Source organism: Poecilia latipinna, unplaced genomic scaffold (assembly GCF_001443285.1).
Source record: "Poecilia latipinna isolate Pla-1442-1.1 unplaced genomic scaffold, P_latipinna-1.0 Scaffold1312, whole genome shotgun sequence".
NCBI lineage: Eukaryota > Metazoa > Chordata > Actinopteri > Cyprinodontiformes > Poeciliidae > Poecilia > Poecilia latipinna.
The window spans coordinates 153,496-174,123 of NW_015113928.1; the positions used below are offsets into that span (position 1 = coordinate 153,496).

Consider the following 20,628-nt stretch of genomic DNA (forward strand, 5'->3'; position numbering starts at 1 on the left):
TCATTTGTTCTTTATGTCAGCTATGAAATCCTGAAAACATATTCAGTGCATTAACAGATTGCTGTCAGAGCCTGCAGAGAATCCATTGGTCAGTGCCGTGACCACAGAGCTGAGGTCTGAACCATCTGTCCTCCAGCAGCACATGCTAATCTCACTTTCAATCAATACCTTACCGACCCTCAGCTGCCCGGCTTGTGTACCTTCCTCAGTGAATAAACAGAGGCAATGGAGCAGCAGCACAGTTCAGACAAAGCTCTGCATAAATACAGCAAATTCACTTGACTGTTATGACATCAGCTAGATCAGATCAGGTTTCACAATGCAAATATAGATTGCTCTTCATAGTAAATTTGCAGCTCACCCTGGAGCAGTAAATGTCAGCTAAAACCATCTCAATCCTGCAAGTTAGCACATTGTGACTCAAGGTCTTCAAGCCTGCCTCCGAATTATCGAAGAAACTGTTGTCGTGATTCATCACTAAAACAATGACGTCGCTTCCCAAGGGCGTTTGCCAAACTTTGAGTTATAACTTGGCATTTGTTGTGCAACTGAAACCCCAGCAGAAGCAACAATGTAGGAGGAGAGCTCATCAAGGAGAGAAGAGCAAAAATACAACACAGTAGAGAATAAGAGGCTCCTTCTGCACCACTGTGAGCTCCTTCGCATCTCCTATTGAGAAACGTGATCGCAAACAGTCAATATTCAGATACTGAACCTCCCTGTGGAGAAGGAGATTCCCAGCGGGCACATCTGAAGGCAAATTTATAACATGCTAGTCTATAGAGCTGTTTCCATAGAAACACTTTAAACTAACCTAAATATGAAACTCCAAGTGTTTATACATATATATCAATAAATTGAACTTGATCTCTGAGGCCTGTGCAAAGGCCTGTTGGAAAAGTGTTTATTTCACCTTTTATGCAAAGCAAAATATATTTTAGAAATCCTACATTTTACTTGCAACCAATCAAATCTGCAAATTCTTAAGGTATTGGAGAGTAAAAGTTACAAAACTTTTCACTCTTTTAGAAACCATCTGATACTGGCCAGGCATTAAAACCTGATTTCTCACCAGAAAACACAAAATTACAGCAACATTTACATAAAAAAAAACAACAAAGGTTTCCAACAGAATCCACTCCTCAACACACCTACATTATATTACCTTGTCCTTCCCCACTGACCACAGGATGTTATGAATTTTACTACACTACTGGATTTCTTGACACTTTTAAACATTAGCTTCAAACTGCATCTTACAGGTAAGAAGAATTAAAATTAATCGGTGTCATTTTGTGTCTTTGGTGATTAAATATGTGGGCGTGGTCATGAGCAAAAATGTAAGTTCTCACCATAAAATGTGCAATTTACCAAGTATGCAATTTGATCATCACAAATTGCCATCAAAACACAGCTAACATTTAATTCAGTAACACTTTAGCTTCACCCATAAACATAAAGTCACATACTTTATATCACTTTTACACTGATGTCATGTACTTAAAACATTTCAGGAAGTCAACTATTCTAGACTGTAATCCTCACCAATCCTTGGCTAAAAAACCCCACTTTATTCGATCTTTTCTGACACTTTCACTGAATGTTAATTTTTAGGCTTGTAAACAGCACCACCTATTGACTGCCTAATGTTATGGCGAGCTTGACCAGGAACACATTGATGTGGTGGTGATCAAAAACATTGATTACAAAACACTGAAGGGTTAAATAGTAAGTAAAGTAAATCTCACTATGAAGCATCTTATGTATGACAGTATTGAATCCGAAAGTTATTCTCAATGCAGCAAAACAGACGCTGTGCATTAAAAAGGATCAAGGCTAATTAAATATATCTTACAACTGAGGCTGAAATTATAAAACAAGTCTTGTATTTACAGTGCTAAACTTAAATTTATATATTTTATTGAGTCTTATCTTTATAAATATCAGCTTCAGACAGAATTATTCTCATATTATCAATGTTCCTGTTAACCAGAAGGGCGCAGAGCAGCTGTGTGAACAGTAACGTGAAGTGACAGCAGCTAAATCAAACAGAAATCACGCCTTATTGAGGAGGATAAACATAATTATGTAGCTGCAACTTGGAAACATGATGAGCCTCAACAGAGTCATCCAGAACGTTTTCTGTTCCTGCTGATACTTACTTTGCTTTCTGCTGTCTGTGATGAGAACAGAGGACTCCTTCATCCCCCTCCTTTAGAGATAGACAGGCTGCTGAGCGATACAGGCCAGCTCAATACACGCTTCACACAGCATCTGTCTAAACGCCACAGCATGACTCAGCACTTCCATGCAAGAGACTGCTCCCATTCTCATCCCCTCGTGTACAGTATGAACACTCCAACAAGCTCATGCCGATCCATTTCTCTTCCAGCTTACCCAACTCTGCAAATGTGGTTGTCTTTCTAATCCTTCCTTTCTGCTTGTCGCCCTCCTCCTCTGAATCGGGCTCCGAAAGCCAGCGCAGCAGATTTACAAACTGATGTTTGGCTGGTGAAGCAGGATTGTGGCCAGCTCTTGCAGGAGGAGTGAAATCCCTCATGCACACCCAGTTCAGACAATTAATAATCACAGATGCTGAAGTCAGTATGGGAGCTGACAGCTGGTTAGAAAAGACACCCGAGTTTGATTTAGAAAAAAATAAAAAATAAAAAAAATAAAAGGCTAGCGGTAAGAAAAGCAAACTCATGTCAGCTAATCTGTTTACTGCAGCAGAAGAAAACAGCTGAGGCTTATCTGTGTACGTGTGTGTGTGCGTGGGTTGGCACTACTCACACTGTGAAGATCTAAACGTGTTTATTTAGTCACTTAATAGGGACATGTCCTCTTTATCCAGTCTCCATTAAATGAAGGATGAGAATTTATGGAGAAGTCAGGCTTTTGTCTTTGAGTTGGAGTGAAGATATCATGCCACAGGCGGTTTCAGGCAAAAATAAATAGACTGCCAGCCAGAGGATCAATAAGTTGCAATAAACTCTAATTGAAACCAGATACATCAGGCTCCCCAACAGTACCTTAGTTACATTCACCATAGACTGTTTCAAATAAGCTTACTTTTCATTATTTTACCAGCTGCATATTTGAGTTCAAGGAAGAAATAATTAGAAATACAAATAGACAACTTAATTTTAGCAATGAAACCAGCTCATAGTGACAAATTGAACAGTTATTTAGCTGTAAATCTGCAGCTTGTGCAAAAAAGGGATTAGCAATTCATCTCACGATCAAATAAAATGGGCTTGATAACTTACATTCTGATGTTTAGTATTTTTTGAAGGACAATTTTACTTAAAGACAACAATCCATTTTATTTATGGTTCTGAGTTTGTGTGGTTTTTATTTGCTTTTTATTGATTGTTCTTGGATGCGTTTTATTTTGGATATTTAAAATTGTCTTCCAGTGTGGAGTGGCCTTTATAAAATTAAAGTTTATTAATCTCTGAGGGGGTAAACTTACTTTAGTATGCCACTATCGTCGATATATTACTTGAAAATGGTGTCAAAAACAACATCATTTATCACAATAATTTCTAGGACAATTTAAGAACTTTGCAAAGGTAAAGGGAATATCTTGAGTTAAAGACTGAAACTTAAGACATTTACTAGCTACCTGAAACTGTCATTTAAGTCTCATAATATTCGTTTTTGCCATGCTATAATTGGAAACTGATCGGTAATCCAATTTTACATTTACCATTTTAAAATCGGATTGAGTTGAAGCTCCCAGCTGTATGACAGTCCGATAACTATCGCACAGCAGTGGCTGACAGCACCTATAAAGCTTTCATGCCTTTGTCAAATTTTCAATTGGATAAAGAAACATTGCATGCCTGAGGGGAATGATGAGCACGATGGCTCCGCAGTCTCAGAGGAATGGGCCATAAATAAAACGTTTGCCTCTGTTGACATATGAACCTCGGCAACTAATCAACTGGTCGTCTCTGTGAGAGAAAAAGGCCAACCTCAAGGATGCTTCACCGTCTAGGTGAAAATGAGAATCACGGTTGCAGGGATGCACTTTCCCTCTTGACTGCAGCCTTCTTAAAGAGGCTGTTTTCTCTTGTGACGCTTTTTGCTTTTGGAAGTAGAAAACAACTGACTCAGAATGACTTTGCTATATGGTTAAAGTTTCACTTCATTTTTGCCTCAATTCCTGTAAAATGTGTGTTATTTTTCCAAAAAGTGTTCTGCCTCTGAATTACTGTTATTTTCAAATGAGTCATGCACAGAATATGTTAACATAGTAGTTTTTTTTTTTTTTTTTTTTACTTCACATTAGGATATCAGGGAATACAGGAGAACTTCATGTTGGATGTTTTTACATATTTGTTAAAACTCTCACTATGTCCTGATAATATAACAAGAGACAGATAATCTATGAAAAAAAGAAAAAAAAAAAAAAAATCAAGCTCCTATGCCTCCTAAGCAGATTTACGGTGTGAATGGATGTTTTTCTGAACTTCACAGAAGTTGCTGGTGTGCGTTTTGATGATGTTACACTGGAGCTGGGGGTGTTGGATGAGTGGATGGCCAAGCCTCTTCAGATTCAGTCTGAAGGGGGGAAATGGGCGGAGGCGTGAACACAATCAGCTCACCACCTGCTCAGCAGAGGAGAAGGGAAGGGGCTTTGCCTCTCTCACGGCTCATTCTCATAAACACAGACCGGTGAGTTGTGTTTGCTTCATTGCCGAGTCTGGCATCCCCTTTATGCAGGACGTTTCAGGGGGCTGAATGATCCATATCATGGCTGGAACGATGGCTGCAAAAGGGGGCCATGTTCATCCAACTTAACACCTGCTTCCTGTCTGGATTCACATAAGCTTCCCCTTTGAGGGCTGTCCGGCTGCTGCTACATAGACTGAACTGAACATAGACTCCTCATTAGGTCCCATCTGGGCTCTGTGGAGCTACATGCAGCAGGACGAATGTGAAATTGACCAGTTCAACAATCACATTTTGCATGTCTAGATATTCTGGATTATTCCACTCATATCTTCTCAATTCGCAAATGCACACATCACTTGAAAGAGCAAACAACCTAACAAGAGACTGTTTACTTAGGACCACAAATGCTCTTAGTAGCCATCTAACTACCCGAGTTAGAGACTTTCAGTAGTATTTAGCATTTTGTCAGAACACAGGACCCTTCAGCATAATTGATTGTTTTGTTTGGTGTATTATGTAAAATCAAAGTTAAATAGATTAATGTTTTTTTTATAGATAAAAATCTGAATCAGTCCCCTTAACTCTGATATCCCTAAATTCAATTCTTGTGCAACCAAATGCTTCCTAAAAGCACCGTTAGGCTAAATGTGTACAAGCCACACTGTTCAGATTTAAAACGGTGAATTATTTACCACTTTTGTCTTTATCATATAAATCACACTGAAACTTTTCTATGAGCTTGAAATGTGACAATTTGCAGGGTATGAATACTTTTGCAATGCTGAAAATATGCATTGCATAAAAAATGCCTCACCATGTCTTCCTGCTCAGCTGTGTCCTGTCTTTCTGATTTAACTTGCAAATGACTTTAAGAATGCATTTAATTCAAAGTGCTGTAAACACACTAATTTCTTACACTAATCCTGAAAAGTTCAATCTCACTTTCTACCAGGTGGTTGCATATTTAAGAAAAAACAGTTTGTTAAAAAAAAGGAGCCAGTGAAAAGTGACAAATGAGAATAGATTATGTCTGCACAAACCCATGAATATTTGATGCCATGTATAGATGATAGATTACCAGGAGCTCTTTGTTGGTCCGTATACATCAGTAATGATGCTGCGTGCATCGGCATCAATCCGATGGACCCCTGTGGAACAGGAGAACTCACAGCTTGAATCCTAAATAGCAGGGAGCCCACACCCCGCCACAAGACGTAAAAAGAACAAAGCGGAGCCTGAAGAGCGGAGCGGCTGCGCTTAAATGACAGATGGAATACAAATGGAGGTTTCACAGCTATCCGTGGCATCATCAAGCCTATGTTTGTGTTCGATTTTCTGTCAAAAGGGGGTTTTACCAAAGTGCTATCCGACGGTCTCATTTATACCCAACAGCCTGAGACATGCAGCCAGGGAGATGACTCACATGAATACAACTCACACATGATGCAATCATCCTGGCACACTCATATTAATTATGTTGGGGACAAATTGTCCTTATATTCACACAGAGAGGACCTGAATACGTGCAGCACTACACATCTCACTCCCAATAATAGCCAGGACTGCAATCATCACCTCCACAGGGAACACGTGGGGAAGTCTATAAGACAACCGTTTGGTGGTGTGAATGGAGTCTCTGCTAAAGTGTGAATTCTTTCTATTCCTCTTCATCTCTCATTTGGTTCATTTTTAATTATTGCAACACACTGGTCTCCTTATTCCTCTCTCGCCAAAGAAGTCCCTCTCAATATGCATGGCATGCATCTGACTTATAAAAAGGGATCTTTCTGCATCAGCTTCGCTATTTGTAAGGTTTGATCACTTTGCCTGAGCCCCTTTCCTGTTCAACATGATGCAATAAGCCAACAGAACTAAGCAAAAATATTAAATTATTCTTACAAAGGCTTAAAGAGCAAATATGGACCAAAACACCAGAAAAACTGAAAATACTGAAAATATGAAACATAAATAAATTAAAATAAAGAAGAATTTCATTATGTGGAAAGGGCCCGATTCATCTGGATCAGTAAAACAGGAATATGATACCACATATGCATTGCATTTATAACAGGACAGTATTGAAGCATGTCAATCTCTATGGCTTTTCAAAAGGAATACGTTCAGTAGATGTAAAGCTGGTTAATGGCAAAGTGGGAAAATTATAGATTAAACAATTCTACCACAAAATTGTTTGCCCAGGAAAAGTGAGGAGCTATGCTGAAATTAATAAGAACAGGGAATAAAAACTGTTTTGGCTTTGGAAACATTTTTGCCCCAGGATAATCAAACTTGATTACTAGGGAGTCAACAGCCAGACCACAAATAAGCCTGCAGCTATTGAGCATGAAATTTATCATGTAGAAGAATGCCTTTAACATTTAAGTATTCCAAAACGGAACAAAATTTCTACTAATGTTCACAGAGCAGATGAAATTCATTCTCTACCAGATAAATACCGTCAGCTGTGACTGTTGTTTTCTCTGCGTGTGAGCTAAATGAATGAGTGTGATTTTATATCAGTATTGTAACTTATCTTCCATTTATCACATGTTGTGGATAAACTGCAGAAGGACATAAAGTTTGAGTGGCATGACACAATATGTTAGGATACTGTATTAAAAGCTAAATTACCATGTTACAGTTCAACTCTTGGCAGTAAAACAATGACTGAAAGTAGAGAAAACTGATACAACCACTGCAGTGTTTGCCAACATAAAGCTGGCTATTCAGGTGACACAGATGTTGATGCATTCCTGAAGATATCACACTAACACTGTTGGTTTGGAGCAGACCTGAAAGCATAACATATCTGAAACCTGCAAAAATGTTTAAACATATAATTTTCGTCAAAAGAAGTCATTTGCAAAATAGCGCTTTTAAATTATTCCAGAGTGCCAGTTTGTTACGTCTTCAAGTTCCTGCTTTCTAGACCAGATTTCAACCAACTTCCCCCACCTTACAAACTCAAATTTGAACTGCAGATTTTACAATAATTGCCTTCGATTAGGGTGGACATTTTGTTTTGCAATTAAACCTTCGGCTGTGTTCTTGGATGTCGTTTCCTTGCCTTTTTCTGTTTTGCCTAATTACATTTTTTACAGTTTTGATCAAGAAAATTAATTTAACTGGTGTGAGCTATAGCTAGGACAGAACTGAGAAGGAAAAGTTATTAAAAAAAATACTGATTAAATCAGCTTTAGCTTTAACCAAACTTATTTCATCTTGACTCTGAAGGAAGTATGTCTTTCTGCGTTTGCCAGATTCTTTTATCAATCTCCGCTTAAAACCTCCTGAATTATTAATGTCTGTGTGATACTTGAAGACGACCGGCATTCATTTGTTCCCCCTTAGGGGCCTCAGAGTGCACTTTTCCATCCCTTGTATGGGATCAAATTTTGAAAGCAACAGTACGCTGCAAAATTATCGCATTATTAAAATCTGAGAGGAAAAACGAATTCAAGCACATGCTTGACTATAAGAACATAGTGCATGTGCTTGTGTGAGTTCTTTTAAAAATATTCACACACATTGAACTTGGATACAATTTTGTATTATTGTGGTCACAAACATGGGTTTGTTTTATTGAGTATTTACCCGATAGATTTCGTCAAAGTAGAGATCCAGTTTAAAGTAGATGTAAAATTGTTGTGTGACAAAAACTACAATTGCGCATCAGCCCCCTTTTTAATTAAATTAATTGATCTCAAAGGGAAGAGAATGCTTGTGAATGGTGATGCTGTGGGCACAAAGGATCTCCAGTAGCAGTCAGTCTTACAATAATCTGAAAATGCTTCTGACTGAGATCCTGTCATGACAGGTCAACAGTTTAATTTCTGGACAGAGAGAAGATATTCTGCAGTAACACATCCTGATTAACACCATCAGCGGTTGGCAGAAACCGTTAATCCACCTCATTTGCTTTTGTTTCTCCTCTTTGACCCTTTGAGTCCTAAGTGTAAAATCTCTGCTTGGATATTTTTACTTATTTTAATTGTACAAAGTTCTTTAAATTTCCTGTGAGAAAATGTATATTGCCCATTTATTCATAACAACCAGAACCTTCAATGTCTAGCGGTTATTTTCGCAGTTTACTGTCTATTAAAAGATCTCAGATTAATTTCACTCCTTGCTACGACGGGAGTGAAATTTATCGTTATAACCCATTATTGGCTGGAAAGCGAAACGTCTCCCCTTTCAGAAACTGTTGGAAATTTTCAGATCGCGCAAAGTTTGGATGAATTACGGTACTGCAGATTTGGCCGTTTCCAACACGTTCACACTAGAAGGGTTAAATCTATGTCTGGCATAATGGTTGGAAAAACATTGAGAAGTATTGCGCCACCATGCGCCATAATTTTCCAGCTGTTCTGTGAGGATCCCAAACTTTTAGGATTTCTTTCACTTCAGAATAATCCACCACTTTATGTAAAGTTTGCAACACAACAAAATGAGAAGTTCAAGTGGTGTGAATATGTTTACAATGGTCTGCACTTGCATGCCTAGCCTTCCTTCATTCCAACTCGGTGCATTAAAGAGCACACAGCCAGGAATAATCAAACCTTTACAGCATGTTCGTTTGGAGGAAATGTTACGCTTTCCCCCCCTTCAATGAGGGTATCTCCGGTGATACTGGATTAATGGCTTTTTAGAGGCAGCGAGGTTTGTCAAGCTCCAAGGAAACAGTCTATTTTTATAAATCTAAGGTTCTGAATAACATGAGGAAATATTTCTATTTTAGAATGATGCACATATGGGTGCCTGGAAACAAGATCCACTTCCTCTCCTCTAATGAACAACACTAATTACCATCATCACGGTCATTTACCCGACGTTATCAGATGTGGTGAGCTTTCTAACACACTTCTGGCAACATTAAAAGATTGGTTTTCAAAGCTCCCAATTATGGTGCGACATATTTTTCTGACCTGCTAAAATGTCAAAAGTGAATGTGAATCTGGCATTTCTTAAGGTCATCTCCCTTCTCCGTTGGGTAAAAATGACACCAGCATTTATTTCTTTCAGAACATAGCAGATAGTTAGCAACAGGTTTTATTGGAAATTCGTGAGATAGGCCAACAAGTAGTAATACATAATGGCTTATTGGAAGAAAAAGTGAGGTATGCGTTTGTAGTCAGCTCCCATCCTAGGAGATCAAATCAACCAACAATCTGCAGCAAGGACTGAAAGGTGATGTTCACAGATGTTATCCATCCAGTCTGACAACCGCAAAGCTACAGATACAATCCAGCTTTGTTCTAATTGCAGCAAAAGGTGACTCTATTGAGGCCGAATGCAAATGCCAACCACACTTTTCAGATTTCCATTTGCAAAAAGTTGTAAAACCCATAAATCATTTCCTTCTGTTGGTCTATGACCCCCACTAAATTACATTTAAGTTTGCAGTTGCAATGTGGCAAAATGAGAACAAGCTGAAAGGATACGAACAATTTTGCAAAGCGCAACCAGCTTAATAAAATAAATCAACAGGTCAACATGCCTGCTCAGCTGACCAAGAAAGGCTTTGTGTCTGTGATTCCAGCAGAGTCCAGACTGACAGGGATGCAGCATGAATGAACAGCCTCACAAATCAAACTATAATTTCCTAAAATCATAAACATAAACAACAATGAACGCTGAGTTGACCACCCAGCTGACTCTACAGGAGGAACAATAGGTGTTCGAGTGGGAAGAAGAAACGATGCACCTGCTTTGGGTGTAACACTATCTGACACGTTTCCAGGAACATCATCATCATCCTCAGCAGAGGCATCAACCCGCGCAATGAACTTTTCCGTGTTCACCTCATTGTCACGCCTTCTTTACATTTAGAAAACAACGAGGTTTTCTTTACCAAGCAAGCAAACATTTTTCGGCGACTCACTGTTCCTCCTGCTTGCTGCGGCACACCAATCTGCCAGCGCACCCACCTCTCCCTGTTGTGCGAGTTAATAAAGACGATTGCGCCAAAATCAGCGCAATAAACCCCTTCAGTGCGCATTTAGGTCGCTGAACGGATAGTTTAAATTTCACATTGCTCACCTCTCGGAGCTTCCTGGTCGCTGGCGTTTGGCGCTGGTGATGAGGATGCTGCTTTTTTTTTTTTTTTTTTCTCCAAGAAAGAAGAGAAACTCCCACCCACTCAGGAACCGTCTGACAATTATCCCTACCGCGAAGGGAGCGTCTGTAAATAATCACTACCCGTTTAATTCCGTTTTGCCATGACATAAAGATTAATCTTAAGAAATTAGGAGTATATTTTCAATAGTTGTATCAGCGTGTGTGTCAGTTCACAAAATGAATCTGAAAGTAAGCAAAGGATAATTCAACCCAAATGCTCAGAAACATAAAACATTTAAACATAAAAAAATAAAAATAAAAATAATAAAAAAACAAACAAACATGGTGTGCTGTGTATTGGCTAATTTAAAGGCATCATAGATGTTGGTTGTTGAAATTTACAATGAAAAGAAGCTGGTTATCATAAAAACCTTTCTAGAAATATCTAGAACATTTCTAGAACTTGATTGAGCTTGAGCCACTTTTCAAAGTAAAAAGGAGAAAAATATAAGTTTCTTCATGGTTTAAACATGCATGTATTTGTGTTGGGGGATCATTTTAAATCCCAGTGAAATACATTTTAGTTTGTGGTTGTAAAACGGAAGAAAAAAGTTCGAAGAATATGGACACTTTGCAATAAGTGTTCTCCAAGTTTTACAAGTGGACTGGAACAAATCATGACGGTCCCTCAACCCATCATTTTAACACCTGGCTCATTAGCGTGGTTATACCTTTCTCAGCCAGTAAACTGAGAGGCAACTGAGAATCAATATATTGTTGACCTAAGAGATCTTCTTAATCCTGTGATGAAGCATTTTTATCCATATTGATCCAGATAGTGAACTGGGTGCATCCCATCAGGACGGAAATGGGTGAAATCTCAGTGCTCAACACAAGCAGAATACTTTGTTTCATGTGAAGCAGCTTTCTTCACGACTACAGCACAGCTAACTCCATGAGGGAAGCTCTCTTTTAGAAAAAAAATGGCCCTCATCCCCAAATCACAGAGTAAGCATTTTGTAGGATCCCTTATGAGTCAGTTTATGTTTAATTCTGTCTAATTGTATTTGTCACTGTTTTGCAGGTGCTGTCCTACTGGATGGACATAATCTGCAAGAAAATGAGCTGACTCATCAATAAAGCGGTGAGAATAAAGATTACCTTGCAACATGCAATATGATAAGTGCATTATGGATTTTATTGGGTTGCATCCCAAAATACCTTTAATACACAAACCATTCCTGGTGTAGAATCATTGTTAACATTTTATATCCCACTAGTCACCATTTCTGCCGTAAGCCTTTTCTGAATGCAGAGAATGGTGGAGTAATATATATATGACAACACTGGTGAAGCATGGCAGGTGGGTCAGAGCAGAGCTGTTACCACCGAACAGTGAGGTTAGAAATCCTACACTCAGTAAAGGTTTTATTTAGGATATAGTTTGTAAAAAGCAGGAAGTAGTGGCGATTTGTGTTTTAATCACTTATTTGTGAAGCACTAATGTGTGTTGAAATATTTCTCCAGACTCACAGAAAGCAGGTGTATGAACTTGTTTCTTGTGTGTAAGAATAGAGAGCAGTCTTGTATCCAAGGTGATATCTTGTTTTGATGGTGATGCTATATTCCATTTGTAGGGGCCCTTAAGCTGACAGCGCCTGTGAAGAGGCTACATAACTGAGGCTGGATTGCCACCTACTGGAGTGTTCTTGTATCCAGACTTTTCAGATGTAATCCAAACATCACACTGTTATCACTGTATCATTTAAATCAGAGCTTTCCCTTTGTAGATATTTTAAAACCCTTCAAACGTCTTCATAACCTTTGATGAGCTACACAAACATTCAGTAGCTTAGATGTGAAGTGAAAACATGATTTTCAAAACCTTCTACAAATAAAATCTGTAAAGTGTGGTGTGTATTAATGTTTAGCCCCTCCACCTTTATGCTCCTACTCTTAAATAAAATGCTTAATTGGAACGCTTAAATTTTGGATTACAAGGTCATTACTCTACTCACTGATCCCCCAGCCACTCCCACAGTGAAAAGAAGAGCAGATAATTACTTCCAGATGTCACCTAATTATAATAATATATAATAATTATAGTTGAGTACATGCAAGTTGAATGTGAAACAAATGAAAAAATAAAATAAAAATAATTATATAATGATATAATCAACATTCTTAACAATAATAATCATAATATTATTATTATTATTATTATTATTATTATTATTATTATTATTATTATTATTATTATTATTATTTGTATTTTGATAANTATANTTATCATTCTTAGCAGTATTAGTAGTAGTAGTAGCAACGACTTAATAGATATATTTTTTAAACATTTTTTTCTAAATTATTATGCTTCATTTGTTTCATCTTTTAACTTTGGGATCCAGATTCCTCTGTGGGTATGAAAACACCAAATTAGAGGTTTAAATGATTTCCAAAGAATTTTAAAAAACGCTGAGCATATTTCTCAGAATTGTTTTTTAACTATTGTTATTTTTAATAAGGAGATAAAGATAGCATGAAGGTTGTTTGTATTGTCAAACCATTATTTAAAAGTCTTAAATATGCCTCGTGCACTTCATGCAGAATCTGGATTGAAATTTTTAGTCAAAATCTGGTTTGTCAGAAACAGAAAATGTTTGTAATCTTTCATTTAGATCCTCTTAAAAGTAAAAAAGCAAGTCAAGTTCATAAAGAAAAAATTAGGATAACAGGACGTACCCAGACCAGCAGGGGGCGGTAGACAAACAAGCAAACACCTCAGTGATGACGGTCCTTAACGTGGCTGAATAGAGACATCTTCTTGTCTGCGCTTAAAAGAGGCAGCAGGGCACCGAGCCGAGGCTCCGTGGTGCTGAAAGGACAGCTCCCCCGCTTTCTGACAGCTGCAGGTAGGCTCATCTGTCGCCATGGAGATAAATTAGACAAAATAAAGTGATCGTCGTCATCACCGGCAACACTACACATCATTCTGCAGGGAATTAGAAAGCATAGCTGAGGCGTAAATGTGCGTTTGACACGACATCCTATCACGCTGTTTAGGTATAAGATAGATAGATTTAGGTTTAGAGTGTTAATTTTAGTCTGGAGGTTTTTATATCCAAAGTTCGCTCCTGCTCTAGGTCAGTAGACCTCTGAAACAAGGATGAGATATTCTTAGTATTCTCAGTGGCACCTGAGAGTCCCTAGATCCTCATTTGCTCAGAAATTAGTTCCTGTCGTCTGCGGAGTTGTGTTTTCTTCACTCAATCTTTGTAGGAAAAACCCCCAAACTGTGTCATTTAAACGCAAACTCTGTAATTTCAACTCGGATAGAACTATTGTCTGGAAAATGAATACACTCAGTAATGTTAAAGAACTTGCTTTTATACTAAACTATGCATTTTTGCACTGAGATAATATTCAGCCGTATGAATGAGTGATTTTTTATAACCACCTTTCAGTGCACATCCAGCTGCGAGTCTTTTGGAGTTTGACTGTACCTGCTGTGCACGTCTAAGTAAATATGTTCTCCAGTTCTTCTTTTCCAAATGGGTTTAGTCTGGTTGGATGGAAGTGGTTTTGAACACCAATTCTCACATCTTGACACAGAGTCTTAATTGAATGGAGGTGTGGACTTTGTTTGGACCATTTTCCACACTGGTTTCAAGTCCTGCATGTTTTCTTTCAGGCTTGCTCTGTATTTTGCTGCGTCAGTCTACCAGGTTTCATGGTAGAGGCTGTGTTTCATGGCATTTTTGCATTAAAGCTAATAAGTAAAATTTTGGTTTCATCTCTGCAGCAGAGCATCTTTCTCTACTTGAGACAAACTTCTTATGACTTTCCTTCTTATATGTGAGATGAGAAAGCTTGATATATTTTTTGATAAACTAACCCTAAATTTCTCAATAACTCCTCCTTTGACCTGTTTGGCAATTGACAGCACTTGATTATATTTAGAGGTTTAAGGAGCAACTAAGAACAATTTACATCACAGTTTTCTGAGTTTTTTAAAAGGTGTATATTTTTCTTCCAGTTGAGTTACTCACTAAATTGTTCTGTTATTAACTAGATATATTATTCCAATTTTTTTGTTTATTGTCTCCTTTGCTCTCACACAGATATGTTCACCCGGATGTTAAAGCTGAGACTGCTTAATGCTGTAGCGCCTGCGTACTTCTTTGCAGCTACAACAGCTACATTTATTTTACACTTTTGCCTCTTCATCCCGACAATCTTCCCCAACCCAGACACGTCGCTGAGGAGCTCCTCAGCCCTTCACACAACGGTTTTCCTTTTCCTGATGTTTAACGCTTTGGGGAATTACATAATGACAATCAAATATCCGGCCGAGAGTGACAACGAGATTGCGATTCCCGTGTGTTCGCCACGTTGCTCGGACAAAGTTGATTCCCACTACCTCCTTAATGGCCGTCATTTCTGCAAACTGTGCAGGAAGGTCATTTTCAGGAGGGATCACCACTGTTTTTTCACTGGAAACTGCATCGGCAACAAGAACATGCGTTACTTCATCATGTTCTGCATCTACACATCATGCGTATGCATGTATTCTTTGGTTCTTGGCGTGGCCTTCCTGACAGTCGAGTACTCCATCTCCTTTGAGAACCCTCTGACCTTCCTGACCCTCCTACCTCTGTCCACCGCCTACTTCTTCATGGGTGAGTTTTCTAGTTTAATCCGATGAGGAACCACTTTTACTGTTTTTTGCTTCTGAATTCATGTAATCCTTTTTCTCGTAGGCACAATCTCCGGCCTGCAGCTGTTCCTAGTGCTGATGCTCTACGTATGGTTGGGCATTGGCTTGGTGTGTGCAGGTTTCTGCTGCCAGCAGGTGCTGCTGGTGGCCCGGGGGCAGACCTGGTGTCAGATGCAGAGAGGGGAGCTGGTGGATAACCGCAGCCCCTGGAGAGCAAATCTCAAGGATGTGTTTGGCGCCCGCTGGATCCTTGGTCTTATTCTGCCTGTGCAAACAGTGGAGATGTACTCTGAAGACACAGATGGACTCAAGCAAGACTGACAGTTGTCCATTTGTCTCAGTAAGAGCCACTCTTAGGTCAACCAGTTGTTCATTTTGCAGAAAATAGTTTTTCGGCATTTACTGTAGGTGGAAATTAAGTTTTAATCTGTATGGATGCTTTACGATGTTTGAAATTTACAATAAGATAGCTGATAGTTTCATCCTCTTACAGGTAGGAACCTTATAAGCAATGTGAAATAAGTGCTTAGTATAAATGTTTATTCTTAAAAAGGCATTTCTAAAGGCAATATTAGGAACAATGAGTTATGTTGTACCTTCCTCCAGAGTCTGGAAAACCGATCATCATCGGTTTACATCCAATCAGTAGTCTATACAGCATCCTTTACTAAGGCAACATATCCGTAGCCTTAGTAAAGATGTGTAAAAAGGCCTTAAAATAAATACAGCTTTTATTGCAATAGCATAATCCTATTCTGAATATTTAAGATAAATGCAACCCGTCCTCTCAACCATGCCATAAGATTTATTTTGTATCCGGTTAGTGATTATGCAGTTTTTCCTATGAAGCCTTTCACCTTGTCAGGGTTGCCAGGGTCTTTGGAAGCGATATAGGCCTGCAGCACCACAGACACTTAATCAGAGGAACAGACGCTTGTCCACATATTTTGTTTCAAACCCATGCTTGTTACAAAAGACTCCATCTTAAGGACATGGATCCTTTAAACTCTCTGTAATCTTTAATGAAGCTGAGGTATTGATATTTGTAAATGTCAAGACAGAAAAAGTAAATTCCTAGATTACATCCCAAATTTCCGTGTTAAAGTGTTTGTGTTGTTTACAGTTTTCAAGTAGCCACTTCCTGACTGAAGCTCTGCACATGTCTGCCTTACATGAATGGCATATTTTTTGTTGTCTTTCCTATTCTGAATAGATGAGAGAAGTGATAGTATGTAAACATTTTTCCCCAAAAAAGGAAAAAAGTGCCACATCTGTAGTTTTATTAGTTCTAGATACATGATCTCCCTTCAAATAATAACTTTACTAAATGTTTAATGTGCTGTGACTCAAGGCCTCACTTTTACACATCTCTTTTTGGCATTAAAATAAGCGAGGTGGGTGCTGTGCTCTACAACAAGCAGGTTTCAAAGCAATATTATGTGTTTGCATTAGGACACCCAGGTGGCTATGCTTGCCTTTAAAGCTTTGTGCTGTGTAACTGCCAGTACCATGCAGTGTTCTGAGATTATCTTTCCTAACCCTAATTTGATTCTACAGTTTGACATTCAGGAAACCAGGGACAGTTTTCACTGTTAAATTAAGGGCTAACAGATGAAGAAAGAGTTAATCGGCAGCATAAACAGCCAGACTCCACAGGACTGCTTAAGTTGAGCCTGGGGACATTTTCTACTCACACTAATGTTTTTCTGAATGAAAATTGTTGAAGGAAATGGAGATAATAATATCCAGGGTATTATTCACAATGTGCCATGCTTATAGGCGAAGATTTGGTATCTTCTTCCTCTGCTAATGACAGGATAAGTCGCATTAGAACAGGATTTTATTCCCCGTTTCTGATGCGTCTACAGCTGCTTAGTCAAAAGTTGAGGGCGTTTTGGTATTCAAGGATAATTCTGGAGACAATGTTGCCTATTTGTGTATTGCAATAAAGGTTTAACTGATTTAAAACCACAACAAGCGGCTACTTTTTTCACTTTTATGAATGACACATCCTTAGCTAGAAAAATAACAAGAGGAAATGATCTCAAACAGTTTAACACTTGACAAAGACAAAACAGAATGCTCAAGTCACAAAACCAAGCAACAGCAGAGTAAAAAAAGAAAACCCCATCCTCTTAACTTTAAATATCATCAATATCTTGCCAAAAACCAATGATTAATTAAAGATTTAAACAGAATTACAATTAAGGTTTTTAACGACTGTAAATTTCAAATATGAAGGTTTTCACAATATAAAGCAACTCAGAAGTAACATCTCAGTAGATCATCCAAAAACAAATCTTTGGAGTCCTTTGAGTACATTCAACTTCCCTCCACATGATAAAAAAGATTTACAACACTAAGCTGAAAATCTAAGCACAGAAATATGAAGCACAAACATGAATAGACTTAAAAAGGCACAGGCATTAAGATAAATATTTAGATTCACATTATTTCTTCGATACACAATACTCAAGTGAATAAATCTGGGACCAAAGTGCAAGTCTAAAAGCTGTCATGTTTTTTTGCCAGAAAACCTTTTATATCAAGATTTATAAAGCAAACATTTACAGAAAGAATAGAGATGGCAACAAAAGATCTAAAATCTAAACAATCATATGGCTGCAGCACTTTCATTGCTACATTTCTGTTCAGTATCAACAGTTATTTAAAAAAAGAAAGAAAAAGAAGATGGAGTAAATTTCACCATGAAACTGGCAAACATCTCCATGTCACTTCTTAAGATTATTCACAACTCTTCCTTAAATTTTTGGTCACACAGTTATGAGGAATAAATAATACCAACAGTATTATGTTTAAAACGTGAGGGGGAAAAAAAACAAACAAAAAAAAAACACACATTTTACTATCATCCACTGATGTTTTCTTGGTAAATAAACCATGATGGGAAAAGAACCAAAATAGTGGCAGAAATAAGCCGATGAAATTATCAAATGCATAATAAAGACGAAACTTGATGAACCAATTTAGTGTCAGAAAAATAAATGCAGTCACTAATTAAAATTAGAAGTGACTGAATAGTTTTTGTAACAAAGGTGATCAGTGTCACCATTTTCAAACTTACAAAGGTTTCCAAGAATAAAGAAACTTTATATTTGGTTTTCAATGAGCTGCTGAGGGAAACTCCCTTGGTAACCAATCATCATCAGAATCCCTCACTAAACTCAACCTCCAATAGTTAAAGATAAAATTGTTATGCGTTTAAAGTAACAAAATTCCATGAATTTTTGAAGTTGGAAATTTTCCTTGGGAGTAAATGAAAAGAAACGAGCAATTTTAAATACTTAAGGTTGGTGTTCATGGATTCCAGATGTAGCTTGGAAAATCACAAAAAAAAAAACAAACATATTTCATACAAGTAGACCTACACATATCAAAGCTATTCCAGTCACATACTCTGCTTATTAAAGGGTAAAATGACCACATCCTCTACATGCATTTTGCATTCCTCCATCACATGCACAGATGATTTCTACAACCTGGACGGCTGACATTTGTCAGTGAAGAATTTGAGGACAGGGTGACTAAATGCAGCCTGAAAAATCTGAGCAAGGAGATTTTTACTGTCCATGCTTTCAATTACAAAAAGGAAACCATGCTTGATAACAATATTTATTATTTTTGGAGTATGGTGTCATTTCAGCTTGTTTAAAGGCAGGGGGTAGGCTTTTAAAAATCTGTTTGATGTTTAACGAAATAATTAATTGTTCCATGAAAGGAATTAAAACCTGATGAGACATATTGCTTGAAAATGCAAAGCTTTGCAATTGTAAAATTTATTGAATTTGTCATCTGTTCATGGTAAAACCAAATGTTTATGCTAGTATTTGGAAATGATGTGAGAGAAAACTGTCAAGTTTTTAAATTAGGTTATCGCTTAAACTCGCATGAAGTTTCTGAGAATTTTCTACCGCTTTATAACCTTAATTGTCAGGTATTAAGTCTGCCACTCAAATGTGGTTTCTATGTACCTTTTTTATTTTTAATCACAGTCTATTTAAAGTGCACAGCTTGAAAAACAATATACAAGTTATTCAAATTTTAGTCATCGCATGACTAATTGGAGTCATATTGACTCCATTTGATAAGCTATTTTTTGGACAACGTGTCTGTCGTCAAGTAAAACAGATACAGCTGTGTACCTCAAGTTATTTCTGAGCAAGTTAAGCAGGACACAATCAATATTAACATAGCCCATGTAATACTAATTACATGTTGCATGTTATTTTCCTGCAATTAAAGTTACTGAGGCATTTTACCAACTTGCTGTTATATCAGGGACAAAACAAAATAAAAGAAAACATCCCTGAAAATGACTGCGTTGACGCAGAAACCTTGATGAAAAACATTAGTGACCTGTCTGTTACTGCATCCACCAATACAATACAAAACTCTGCAGATTGTTTCAGCAGGGTGAAGAGGTGAAAAGCTGCAATCTGATTTAGATAAGTCACAATCTGTTTGCCTGTCCTCGTTTTGAAGTACGTGGCTTCAAAACGAAGCCATGTACTTTGTTTAGAAAATGCACACATTTATCAAAAAACAATCACATTTAGCTGGTTTCAGCACTTGATATGCTGTCTTTTTAGCTTGTAGTGACCCAGTTCACCCAGCTCTTTTCTCCCAGTGTAATTCAACTGCTATGACTATTCACACTTTAATACATAAGGCATTTGCTCATGCATTTAACAAGAATTCGAAGTTTATAGTAAAAACAAAAAAGCATGTTGACCTGTTTGTTAGAGATGTATGACAGACATCAAACATCCGTCTGGCTAATCTGCTATAAGGCATGCGTTTCTTAGGCATTTGACACCGACAGCCAGAAAGCCCCGCTGCAAGTACCACTTTCATCCATTTCGCATCAGAGGCAGATATTTTGTTAAAGGCAAGGGTTTGAAACATAAGCATGCCTCCAAACTCCCGTTGATTACAGAGACTGTGCTTCAGATTCATCTCAAACCAGCAGTGCTAAATGTTTCAGGATTCCTGGTTTCTACATTGTGCTCTGCAGAAGTATTAATTTCCCCTCCACTTTCTAACATTTTGTCATATGTGGCAAATAACTGTGGATGGCAACAACAATAGACAATTCTGAGATTTGTGTGGCGTGCATATGAATTCAAACCTTTTAGTTTTACATTAACAAGTAA

At 37.8% G+C, this 20,628-nt stretch overlaps 2 protein-coding genes and 1 long non-coding RNA gene across 5 annotated transcripts in view; 2 read left to right on the forward strand and 1 right to left on the reverse strand.

Annotated features, from left to right (window-relative positions):
• The window catches only part of tmem63c (transmembrane protein 63C), a 33,784-nt gene extending 22,953 nt beyond the window's left edge, over positions 1 to 10,831 (reverse strand). Inside the window, exon 1 of one of the 3 annotated variants that reach the window (XM_015055351.1) lies at positions 10,723 to 10,831. The gene's annotated coding sequence lies outside the window, so the exon portion shown is untranslated. Of the gene's footprint in view, positions 1 to 2,162; positions 2,322 to 10,564; positions 10,679 to 10,722 lie in introns of those variants that run through there. The other 2 variants (XM_015055353.1, XM_015055352.1) reach the window with 2 other exon arrangements.
• A 641-nt stretch (positions 10,832 to 11,472) lies between these two features.
• Positions 11,473 to 12,638, forward strand: LOC106961557 (uncharacterized). The gene is made up of 3 exons (XR_001427798.1): positions 11,473 to 11,748; positions 11,825 to 11,884; positions 12,378 to 12,638. It is a non-coding gene; the product is annotated as an uncharacterized LOC106961557 (long non-coding RNA).
• An 859-nt stretch (positions 12,639 to 13,497) lies between these two features.
• On the forward strand, positions 13,498 to 19,776 carry zdhhc22 (zDHHC palmitoyltransferase 22). Its single transcript, XM_015055365.1, has 3 exons — positions 13,498 to 13,649; positions 14,859 to 15,416; positions 15,498 to 19,776. Exons 2-3 carry the CDS (start codon positions 14,861 to 14,863, stop codon positions 15,773 to 15,775), a joined length of 834 nt encoding a protein of 277 aa, XP_014910851.1. The 5' UTR covers positions 13,498 to 13,649; positions 14,859 to 14,860; the 3' UTR covers positions 15,776 to 19,776.
• Positions 19,777 to 20,628: the final 852 nt, after the last annotated feature.

Coding starts and splice junctions, on each gene's coding strand:
- zdhhc22 (XM_015055365.1), top strand. CDS start 14,861: ATGTTCACCCGGATGTTAAAGCTGAGACTGCTTAATGCTGTAGCGCCT. Junction 15,417..15,497: donor CACCGCCTACTTCTTCATGG/GTGAGTTTTCTA, acceptor TTTTTCTCGTAG/GCACAATCTCCGGCCTGCAG.